The 12,500-nt window shown below is 46.5% G+C and overlaps 1 protein-coding gene and 1 long non-coding RNA gene across 2 annotated transcripts in view; both read right to left on the bottom strand.

The window, feature by feature from the left end:
* The window catches only part of LOC310808728, a 139,921-nt gene that overhangs the window by 61,405 nt on the left and 66,016 nt on the right, over positions 1-12,500 (bottom strand). The gene's annotated exons all lie outside the window — the stretch shown is intronic.
* The window catches only part of LOC310807995 (vitamin D3 receptor A), a 37,745-nt gene continuing 36,055 nt past the window's right edge, over positions 10,811-12,500 (bottom strand). Inside the window, exons 7-10 of the mRNA XM_083674681.1 lie at positions 12,173-12,353; positions 11,554-11,705; positions 11,281-11,397; positions 10,811-11,174 (exon numbers count right to left, since the gene is read on the bottom strand). Of these exons, the coding sequence (XP_083530807.1) occupies positions 10,921-11,174; positions 11,281-11,397; positions 11,554-11,705; positions 12,173-12,353 (704 nt within the window). The 3' untranslated portion in view covers positions 10,811-10,920. The remainder of the gene's footprint in view (positions 11,175-11,280; positions 11,398-11,553; positions 11,706-12,172; positions 12,354-12,500) is intronic.

The raw sequence follows: 12,500 nt of genomic DNA, 5'->3' as shown, positions 1-12,500 counted from the left end.
ATTTTGTGATTTTCACATTTTGTAATTTTTGCAATGGTATAACCAGGGAGAAGGAGAGAAAGCTATCTGGCACTGTTAGCTCAAAGAGACTACCAGGACATCCTTCCCTCTGTATAAGCACAGAGGTGTGTGTGTGTGTGTGTGTGTGTGTGTGTGTATATATATATGTGTGTGTACTGTGTGTGCACGCGTGTGTGTGTACCGTATACAGAAGGAAGCCGAAGCTCTATTTCTTTCCGCTGCTAAAACAATTGAGTCTCGGGAGGCAGACAGACATACGTTGGCCTGGGGTCGGTCTCACAACCTACATTCACCCCTGCCGTCCGCACTGGTCACCTGACCTACTTCCTGATGGTACAGCTGTCCCTAGAACCCTCTGTGGAACGCTCCGAGGGGTGGCACTACCCTTCAATGGAAGCTAGCGTTTAGCGTACAGCCAGCATACTAGCTAGTGTTTACAGTACTCTCTAGTGTACTAGCTAGCGTTTAGCGTACAGCCAGCATACTAGCTAGTGTTTACAGTACTCTCTAGTGTGGTCCTCTGTGGCTCAGTTGGTAGAGCATGGTGCTAACAACGCTATGGTTGTGGGTTTAATTCCCACTGGGACCATATATACTGAAATGTATGCACTCACTGCAACGTAAGTCGCTTTGGATAAAAGCATCAGCTAAATGGCATATATTATATATATATATTATAGTGTACTAGCTAGTGTTTAGGGTACAGCCAGTGTACTAGCTAGTGTTTAGCATACAGCCAGCGTACTAGCTAGTGTTTACGGTACTCGCTAGCGTACTAGCTAGTGTTTACGGTACTCGCTAGTGTACTAGCTAGGGTTTAGTGTACAGCCAGTGCACTAGCTAGTGTTTAGGGTACAGCCAGCGTCCTAGCTAGTGTTTGGGGTACGCTAGCTGTACGCTGGCTGCGTACACTAACACTCCGAGGGGTGGCACTACCCTTCAACGGAATGCTGCGGGGGACAGCTGGTTGGGTAATGAGCCCTCTGATTGGTTACTCAACTCTGGAATGAGGAACTCTGGAGTTTCCAGAGCTAAGTAACCAATAAGAAGACTCACTTATATGTATCGGTAGATGGTATTGTATCGGTCTGCTGTACTGAACCAGGTCAAGAGATTCTATCCAATATGTAGAGATTTGATCTCAGTGAGACTAACGTGGATAAATAAAGGTGAGATTAAATGCAGCTCTATTGTCTCTATTGTTGTAGTGAACACAGTAGGCCTATTTACTAGATACAGTGATTGATTTATTGATAGTTATCAGCCATCGAACCCTTGCTTCTGTAGCTCCAGATTATCTCTCCCCTCCTCTCCTCTCTTCTCCCCTCCTCTCCTCTCTCTTTTCTCCTCTCCTCTCTTCTCCCCTCCCTCCAGTAGAAGTGGTGAGTTGTACAGTACCCCTGCTTGTAGCTAGACTCTCTCTCCTCTCCCCTCTCTCCTCTCCTCTTCCCTCTCTCCCCTCCTCTCCTCCCTCTCCCTCCAGTAAGGTGGTGAGTTCTAGAGTACTCTACGTTCCCCCTGTCACCAGCCGCTGTATGACCTTGTCAATGAAGGACTGTTAAATCTCCAGCCAGGGATTCCACACACACACACACACACACACACACACACACACACACACACACACAGACCCCTACACCCCCGTCTCTCCATGTTTCACTCGTGCGTCAGCACTGTGACCACAAGTCTTTTTTCTCTCTCTCTCCCTCAACCCCCTCGTTCTCCCATTCCAGTCTGGCCAAGCCACAGCCACCACCTCCTCCTAGATGCCCCCCTCCCCTCCCCTCTTTTCCCCTCCTCCCCCCTGAATGCCTTCCAGCTCCCCTCCCCTCCTCCCCTCCCCACCCCAATCTCCCCTCTCAGCTGAGTTCCCTTTCTCCTCCCTGACCTCTAACCTCCCCCCCTCTTGTCACTGCCTGCCCTCACCCCCTCCTCCTTCTCAGCTGAGCCCTCAGCACCCCTCTCCCACTCCCCCCCCCCCTCCTCCCCCCCCCTCCTCCCCTCTCCTCCACAGCTCCAGGCCAAGGCGAGGGAACATCCCTCCTCTCTGTTCAGAGTTGCAAAGTCCTTGGTGGAACAACCCCATCTGGACCGTACCACCAGAAGGAAACAGGGGAATCTGGGACGGACCGGCAGGCTTTAATTAACCCCTTCATGTCCCTCTGTCCTCTGTCCAGGTAGTTTGGCTTCGGTGGCGTTGAATATGTCACTTCCTCCCTGTCGGTCTACATCTGTTGTTCCACATCTTGTCAGTTGGTATTCTCTCTCTCCAGCGTTCTAGATTGTTCTCCGTCAGATGGCATTCTGTCCAGAATGCTGCGATGTTCTACTCATGTTCCATCTCAGCATTCTATTCCAGGAATGAACATGAATGTGAGTGTGCTAGCCTAGCCAAACAGGATGTGACTCAGTAATACTCTAACAGGAGGGGGTGAATCAATAACTTTACTATGAATTGTTTCCCAACATCACTTATGCAGGAATGTGATTGCAGAAACACTTCAGACGCCGGAGGTTCTTTATGAGCGAGTCATGAAACAGGGAGATAATGACCAATCAACACGTTGTGTACTTAACAAGCATCTGGTTTGTGGTCATAATAAGGCACTCTGACGGGAAGTTATTGCTGCAATCATAAAGACTACAAAAGACTCTGGGATATCATGTCGTAGGAAAGCAAGCGGAGCGACGGAGATGCAACAGAAGAGAGCATAATGGATGGAATGTGATTGGCACACGTGCTCTGCCATCTTGTGTCGTAAGGGCAGTGAAACAAGTGGACGCTCTCCTTCGCTCTTGTTCACTACAATATCTTTGACGAAAGTTGCTTTGTTTTCAAAGGTGTGACACTATATCCCAGAGTCCACCTTTAAGTTCCAATTTTATCCATTCAGGGAATGTGGTGTATTTCTTTATTTTCTTATTTTACCTTTACTTTACCAGGAAGTCCTAATGAAGTCCTCTTTTACAAGGGAAACTTGGAGTAAAAGATTATTGGGAAGGTTTTACTACTTCGCTTGAGTTAAATGCTGTTGAGTTAAAGAACTGTCTCTCTCAGCTCCATGTTCCTTCAACCCTGCAGTTGTGATCTCTGCAGGCCTCTCTCTCTCTCTCTCTCTCCCCCACCTCCCCTCCTCTCTCTCTCTCTCTCTCTCCCCCACCTCCCCTCCTCTCTCTCTCTCTCTCTCTCTCTCTCTCTCTCTCTCTCTCTCTCTCTCTCTCTCTCTCTCTCTCTCTCTCTCTCTCTCTCTCTCCCACCTCCCCTCCTCTCTCTCTCTCTCTCTCTCTCTCCCCCACCTCCCCTCCTCTCTCTCTCTCTCTCTCTCTCTCTCTCTCTCTCTCTCTCTCTCTCTCTCTCTCTCTCAGGAACAGCAGATGTCTGTCCATGGAAGTCATTCTCCAGCAGGTCACATGTGCTGGAGGAGAGGAGAGGAGATTAGTCTAATGATGTTTGAATGACTCTCATCAGAGAGGTCAAAAATCCACTACACAGCCTAGCGTAGCCTAGCCTAGCCTTCCCCATGAGAGAGGTCAAGCATCCACTACACAGCCTAGCCTAGCGTAGCTTTTGTCGTAAGAAAGCATCTTCTCAGCCCGCTGTGAGGGGGCCCAATGCAAGTGTAGAGTCACACACACTCTGTCCCTCTCTTTCTCTCTGACAAACACAAACATGAACTGAAACGAACAAACACACTTTTCTGCAGTAAAAACATAGTCTCACATGTCAACCATATGACACCACCCCCCCCCCCCCCCTCCCGTCTGGTGGTTTGTATCCCCCCTCCTCTATCTCTGCCTGATCTCTAACCCAGTCAGAAGAGCGTGATTCCCATTAGGGCCAATACAGGGGAGGTTCGTGGAGGTAGAAATCGGAGGACGGGCTCATTGTAATGCATGGAACGGAATGAGGAATGGTATCAAGCACGTGTTTGATGAGAAATGGTATCAAACATTCCATCAATACCATTCCTCAGGTCACAGTGGTGAAGACTGAATAAGGCACTGGCGCCCTCTACTGGACAAACCCAGCAAACTGTTGCAGTCTAGCACACTCTTACAGTCTTTTGGGTTTTAGAACTCTTTTGGGTTCCAAGTAGAAGTCTTTTGGTTTCCATGCAGATCCCTTTTAGGTTCTATGTTGAACTTTTTTTTTCTTCTTAAGAGTGTACTGTATCGTCACTTTCATGTTGTGTAAGTGGGCGACTGTGTATAGTCAATGAAAATCAAATAGGCCTAGCTGTTCGTAAGGCATAAGCTATAATGCATATCTCTTATCTGATCTCCTTCGCAGGAGAAGACATGCATCAACTACCCCTTCTCTAACTAAATCTCAATTACAGTAGATACCAGGGGAGGCTGGTGGAGGTAGAATGGATGGGCTCATTGTAATGCATGGAATGGAATAAGGAATGGTATCAAACACGTGTGTGCCTGTGTGTGTGTGTGTGTGTGTACTAATTCCCAATTACAGCAGATCCTCATTTGACTGTGGTGTTACCTTCTGTAGTTTAAACATACCAAGAACACGACACACATCTTTGCATCATTATGTACAGCGGTTTATTTGTGATTTTTCCAAAACATAATTATTATTATTATTATTATTATTATTATTATAATACTACATAAAATGCACATAATCAATGTACAATGGATCAACTTGAGAAGAAGAAATAAAAGAGAGAAAGAATCGGCAACAGAAACAGCCTGATTGACCAGAGAGAAGAATGATAATACTTTCAATTACAGCATTGATATCATTAGAATAACAACAACAACAATGTCAAGGCTATGGAGAGAGAAAGTAGAAGCTTCATGAAGAGTCGTGATGAGAAATCCATGGTGTGTGCGTGTGTGTGTGTTGCACGTATAAAAGTACTTATCTTGAGACTCTGAGATCAACCATGATGAAGAATTGCAATGATAGAGAGAATAACGCTGGTTATGAGAAGTCACAGTCATTAAAAGTTACACGTCAAACGTTGACGCAAAGCTAGTGCTTGAGAAACAGTATATACATGGATGTTATGATTGTCCTATTAGAATGGATCAACCAGGGGAGGCTGGTGGAGGCAGAAATCAGAGGACGGGCTCATTGGAATGCATGGAATTAATGCAATTCCGTTCCATGTATTACAATGAGCCCGTCCTCCGATTTCTACCTCTACCAGCCTCCCCTAGAGCACACAAAGAGCTAAACTCCAAGACAACCAGTGATTACTCAAAGCCACTGATTAGTAGGTAACCTTGTCCCAGATCTGAGCTGTGCCTTTAACCAACACCTCAAGTTATCACCATCATGCTGTACATGTTATATTAGTCTATTTCATCAACTCTTATTTAGCTGGCTAAGTAATTGAGGGCTAATTCTCTTTTTATGATAACCTGTTGGTTAAGGCACATTCAGATCTGAGACCAGGCGACCTCCTGGCTTCGAACAGGACATATCCATGACATGAGCAGAACATTTCATGTCACCACCTATCATCCCAGTGACACCTTAAATACAGGAGTATACACAAGGCCCTAAAAATAACAACTAGCTACGTTAGTATAGCATGATGACATTAAACAGTAACAATGGGGAGATTGATGGTTTCATTTCACACAGATATACTGAACCACATCCCTAAGCAGAGCAACGACCACGATGACCATTCATATGACTGTTATAAGCGCGTTATGTCAGGTGTGACATGGTGTCTATAAAACATGTTACGTAGGCCTTATGTACATCTCACTTCCCCCCAGACTGAAGCATCAACTGATCGTTAAGGCATCTGGATAGAGAGGCCCTCTCAGCTTGCTGATGTGAAGCATGTTCCTGTCCTGTTAGGTCAGGGTTCTCAACTCCGGTCCCATAGAAGAACTACTGTCTGTGCAAGCTTTTGTTCCAGCATAGCATTAACCCACTTTGCTTAGCTTAATCATGGTCTTAATTGAAGTGAAGACCACCATCTGCTGATTGATTTGAAGCAGGTGTGTGTGTGTGTGTGTTAGTGCTAGGCTGGGACGAAAGCCTGCACACACACATCCAGTAGCTCTCCAGAACCGGAGTTGATGAACCCTGGTGTGTAGATCACTTGGTTTAACATGTGCTTCCTTCACAGTAAGGGAGAGGTGATAGGAACTCTCTCCTAACCCCCATGATTCATATACGAGAACAACAAAATGGACAGAGAACGCTTAAACAACTGTTTTAAAATGAGCAAAGAAGTCCTGTGTTGGTTTGGTTTAACCCCTGATATTGTCCTAAAATAAGGCTCGGGGAACAATAGGCACACCGAGGTTAACTGAGCTAACATATGCATTTATGTAAAATACCTGTATGTGAAACCTGTACGTTCATGTCTGTCCCTGACCTCAGAATACATGGTACTGTATGTACAGCAGGCAGGGTTGCTATAATAGTGATCAGAAATATATAGAGAGTTCAGACAGAAATCACGGAGAGACGAAAACACGAGTGCATCATTGGCAAAGAACTGCTGGTGAAGGAGAGAGATGTGCACACAGTGTGTGCGTGTGTGTGTGTGTGCGTCAGTGTGTGTGTGTGTGTGTGTGTGCGCGCGCATTGACTGGCGTGTGTGTGTGTGAGCAAGCGCATGTTAAGAGGTAGCAGAGAATACATCGGAGCAACAACAGAGGACATTCCATAAGCAGTGTCCATCACCAATATCAAAACTACAGAACGATGAAACCTTCACGAGCCTGTTCTCCCCAGGGCTCCCAATACCAAACCCTTGTCTCATCGCCACATCTCACAACCAGGTGTGAAACATCAGTGTTTAAACGTCCACACTGGCATACTACCACTTAGAATGCAAACGCATGCTTCATTCAATACATTGGCATACATTTGAGTATGTACAGAAAAACGTGTGTGTACTAAGGAGTACGCTAGTGTGGTTGTTGACAACTTCAACACTTCTCGAAGTTCGAATAAACACTAACTAGACAGATACGATGATTATACATCACACACAGCCACCATTCTCATTATGTACTATCTAGAAACATGTTTAAAACCATATACCTGTACTTCATGGTTAAAGCACTAGGGGGCAGCATAAAGTGATGATGTCGGTGTTACAGCGTGTGATTAACCTGGTAGCAGTGAGCTCACTGACTGACCGAGGCTCCTAGCAGGAGGACGTGAGTCACAGAAAGTCCCACGGCCGTCCGGGCTACAGCTGTTAAATAACCGATAACCAGCTTAGTTTGCATCAACGCGTTGAAGGCGACGTTTTATGAAAAGAGGAGCCATACAGTGGCCTTTCTGAGAGACTGGCAGTCTCCTTTTCACCTGCAGGCTTATCATGAGATGTGTTGAGGTACAGGAAGTCATCCAGCATTTGAGAAGAAAGGAATAAATAAAAAACATAATGAATTAGTGTAAAAAATAAAATGAACCGATGAGGAACACAATCATGCCTGAAGTACATGTGCGGAGGAATAAAGGGTGGTAGAGGTAGTTTGTTTTGGTAGGCATGTTGCCACGGCAACACGTCGTCTGAACTGTACACAAATCAACTGGAGGCAGGGGTTGTAGGGGTTCATGGTGCGTTTAGGTGCTCCTCAGAAATTCAGAGCTTCAACATCAAGATTTAGCGCAGGTTTTAGCGTAGAGCTCCCTATTGGCTAATTCTAAGATAGATCTCTTAATTTCCCACTCAGACCTTCTTTTCCCCACTCAGACCCCAGAAACATTTCCAAGTTTCCTATTTCAGAGGAGCACCTGAATGCAGCATTAGCTTGCTTCAAACAGCATCAACACCAGGGCAGGCTGGTGGAGGTAGAAATCAGAGGACGGACTCATTGTAATGCATGGAACGGAATTTGGAATCCTCGTTCCATTCCATGTATTACAATGAGCCCCGTCCTCTGATTTTCTACCTCCACCAGCCTCCGCTGCTGTAGACTGTGATCAACTGATTGATTTGAAGACGGTCTGTTAGTGCTGGGTTAGAACAGAACAGAAGAGTTGCGCCCAGATCTCTCCATACCATGACAGAGTTATCCTCTGCCATCTTCCCAATAAACAGAGGGACTGTTTATTGAGACACCGTGGTAGAGGAGGGGGTCGGTTCACTGTCCACTGTGACACTAATGTAGCGAACCGCTGCACACACATCTATTATCTAGCTGATAACAACAGGACAACACACAGGCTGACACTACGTGTGTGTGTGTGTGTGTGTGTGTGTGTGTGTGTGTGGGATAACAATTAGGCTTCTCTTCATTTAACAAACTGGCAACTCTTCTATGCCACAAAAAAAAAAAACACTGCAGAAGTTGCTGGGGAGAGTTACGCTCTGTGTGTGTGTGTGCGCGCGTGTGTGTGTGTTTGTTTCATGTGTGTTACATGCGTGTGCATGATTGTGTTACATGTTTGGTTTCCCTTCTATGCTACTGAAAGTTTCTTGGTTCATTGAGGTATCTATTTAAATGTTCAACTGAGAGAGTTTGTAAGGCTACTGAGGTTGAGCTGATGCCCTGCATTGGGTTGGTGGAGGGGGGCGTCACGACCCCTGACCCATGTTACCTCTGACCCTCCCCCCTCCTTTACATATGTTTGTGTATACCGGTATGTGATAGTTAAAAATCCACTTGCACCAAGAGACCTGGCGAACACACACAGTGGGGGTCTGGATAAGGGCTGCGATGGGACCTGTCACCCTCTGGGAGGGAGGGCACTGCTATCATTACACACTCTGTACATCACCAGTCTGGCATTGTTTCTAATTCAGGAAACTCTTCTTACAATGTCTACACAGTTACTATACAGTCTCTGGGTCTCCCTCCCCCATCCCTGGGTCCACCACCATTATACGAGTGACATGTCCGAAGGCAGCCGCTACACACAAACCTACAAGTCCCATCATCCCTTGGTGCACCACTTGACCTAATTGGTTGCATGCGTCACTTAAAGCTATGAAGAGCTCTGCTGCGATGAGGCTGTCCTAGCATTGCAGAAGAAGAAGAGGCGTTGGTTGGTATGAAAAAAAGAGGCGTGTCCATTCACTCCTACATGATTGGCCGGTTTCCTTGTCAGTTGAGTTTGAGGCAGTGTTGAGTTAAGTAATGTGGCATTCATGCGATCGCGGAAAACTCAGAAATTCTGAGTTTAAAATGAACGCAAGTTATTTGCGTAGAGCTTCCAATTGACTGATTCTGATGCTCTCCTGAGTGAGAAACTCTGGAGTCATCTTTCTACAACGGGTTTCCAAGACGGACATTTCCGATTTCCATAGTTCTGAGGACACATGAAGGACGCACGAGAGCTTGAGACACATGATTGTGTTGGTTTGTCATCATTTCCTGGTTTCCAAGGTTGGCGTGTTGAGGCTTTTACAGAGCAGCAAGTCCATTAATAATAATCATAACAATGTTTGTCTCCTTAGTTTGAGTCTCTGGGAGAACGTCTTGGTGCAGCTGAACGCTGACAACAGGAGAGAAACACAATCTTGAATCAAAGAAAACCAGAGTTATGTTTGCACCAGTCGTCAAAGCTTATCGTGACCCCAGAGAGAGAGGTACAAACATCAGAATATAGTCCATCGCCTATTTGCATATGTACTCCAGAGCATCATGACAACAATTGAATTATCTTAGTATTTTCCTACTTTTTGTCCTTATTATGTACAGAAATAACAAGTGGTATTTACAGACAATGACCACAGGAGGGCGTCCCAGACCTACGGAGCAGAGATTAGGTTGTTAACGTTTGTGATGAGATGCTGTGATATGCTGAACCTTAAAAACCTGACAGCTCTCCAACAGACACTGCTGGGGGTGATACTGAACATGCGTCTCACCCAGGGGAGGCTGGTGGAGGTAGAAATCAGCCTTCCCATTCCACATTCCATTCCTTGCATTACAATGAGCCCGTCCTCCGATTTCTACCTCCACTAGCCTCACCAAGATTAGAATTTGATCCAGCCCTGGATTGTACATGGCGGACTAGTTTGCCAGGGCCCAGATTAGTCATAGTCCTGGACTAAAGATCATGTTCTACAGATAATCTCCATAGAAAATGCTTTCTAGTCGATTGTTCTGATTAATCTAGGTCCAGAATTGTATGTGTTGTACATTTAGCTGGTCCATGTGTTGTTGACATCAACACAGATGTCTCTCCCAAGACGAAGACCCCAGTCACAGTCTGTTAATATGCCCTCTTGTGGTCATCAAAATATTGTCATATACAAACATCAAAAATAGAAGGCCCCTCACACTCTACTCAGTGTGCGTGCGTGTGTTGTTAATTTTTACAGCTGAAACACCCCGTCAACACATACACACACATTCCTTTGCACACAGAGGGAGCCTATACAAGTCCTATACTTATACAGCGGATCACACATCCTTTTGTTTTAGTAGAAACAATCTCCTCTTTCTTGCTCTTAAATATAGATATTAGCTTATGTGTATTATTTATTTTTATATATATATATATATATATATATATATATATATATATATATATATATATATATATATATATATATATATATAAATTAAAAAAACACACACTGTATATATACACACACTGTATATATGTGTATACATACGTATGTATGCATGTGTGTGTGTGATGTGTATATATATATACACACACACACACACATCACTCACATATGTATGTATGTATGTATGTATGTAGGTATATAGTTATAAATACATTCTTTTTGAAATTCCCTTTTTTTCTAATGGGATATTCCAATCATTCCAAAGCTCCACCCACTTGTTACCCACAACCCCTTGTTCCCGGCCCCCAAATACACCCCCTCTGTCGCTGCATCCCAAATCATCCACCTCTCCATCAGTCCATCTCCTCCTCCTCCTCTTACTCTGCCAACAGGGCTGGTGTTGGTGGCCGGGGAGGGTGGGGGGGGTCGGTTAGGACACCTCGCTCCCAAACACCTCCAGGACCAGGGGGGTGAGCTGCATGCTGTGCTCCGGCTGGAAGGAGAGTGAGCGGTACTGCTTTGAGTGCTCCTCGTTGAGGCTGCGCAGGTCGGCCAGCTTCTGGATCATCTTGGCGTAGAGGAGGCGTCCGCCGGGCCGGTTCACCCGGATGTGGGCCTGGAGGACCTCTGACAGCCGGTCCTGGAGGACCTCGATCCGGGCGTGGTCCTGGACCCCCGGGCGGTCTACAGGGAAAGGGGGAATGGTTTCATTCATCATTTATTGATGAGCGGGAGAAATAATTAAAAAGAGCGCGCGCCCGCGCACACACACACACACACACGGCCCTACCTGGAGACAGCAGACAGATGGCCATGAGCAGCACGTGTTCCTCTTCATGAAGGTTGAGTTTCTTCAGCCCCACCTGGAACTTCACCAGTGGCTCCAACAGGTCCAGAGTGTGACCAGCTACAGGACACAAGAGGGGGGTAGAGTCAGGTTGTGTGTGTGTGTGTGGGTGTTTCAGAGAGAGTAAGAGAGAGGAGGGGAAGTAAGAGAGAGAGGAGACAGAGAGAGATTGTGTGTGTGTGTGTGTGTGTGTGTGTGTGTGTGTGTTCGACCCACCCTTGGTGACATCACTGATGCAGTATTTGAAGTCGGGCCCTCCGCAACTCCAGGACATGTCCTCCAGGTTGAAGGACTGGTTGGAGCGCAGCATGATGATCTCTATAGCACTGGACTTCAACAGCGCAATCTGGTCCTCCGCTGTCAGCTCTCTGTCGAGACACACGCGGTCAGCCCGATGCATGCGCGCACACACACACACACACACACACTCTCTCTCCCTCTCTTTGTTTCTCTCTCTGTCTCCTATCTCTCAAACACACACAGTTTTCTGGTGGGATGAGTTGTTTTCTCGAGTGTTCCAGAGGAGATGGGGAAGGACAGGGTGAACAATGCATTTTACGGTTACAAGGACGACGAGTTCCACACAGCACACTGCAACTTGTGCTTCAATTGGAAGTGTGAGTCTCTCTCTCTCTCTCTCGTAACTCAACACCCCATGTCCCTCTAACCCTAACATGAGCCACCACTCTATACAGATCATTGTAGCATAGGACCCGCTACCAGGCTAATGCTAGCTTTTGTACACAGCAGGCTAGAGAGATCCAGATCCACCTGTGGCCTAGATACCACCCCTGTGCGTCTGTGTATGTAGCCTTCGACATAGCGACACACACACCTGAACCCGGGGATCATCTTGGCGAAGCCGATGACCTTCTGGATGCTGTAGCTGACCAGGTCGGCCAGATGGGGCAGCATGGAGAGCTTACTGTCGTCCTCGCTGGAGTCTGGGCTGGCCCCTTGCTCCTGGTACATCATTAACAGGTTACTGAAGTTCATCAGCTTGGTGTCCACTGACTCTGTAGAGGGGGGGGGGGGGGGGGGGGGGGGGTAGGGGTACATTAAGTGCATTAGCGGGGAGAGAGTGATGCCCAGGAGAAATGTCAGGTGGAAAGTCATAGATGTCACAGTTCCGGGAGAGGGAGGCTGAAGTCTGAACAGACACA

Source organism: Argentina silus (genome assembly GCF_951799395.1).
Source record: "Argentina silus genome assembly, chromosome: 8".
NCBI lineage: Eukaryota > Metazoa > Chordata > Actinopteri > Argentiniformes > Argentinidae > Argentina > Argentina silus.
The sequence above is the reverse complement of the archived record's forward strand: the minus strand, read 5'-3'. Positions and strand labels throughout refer to the sequence as shown.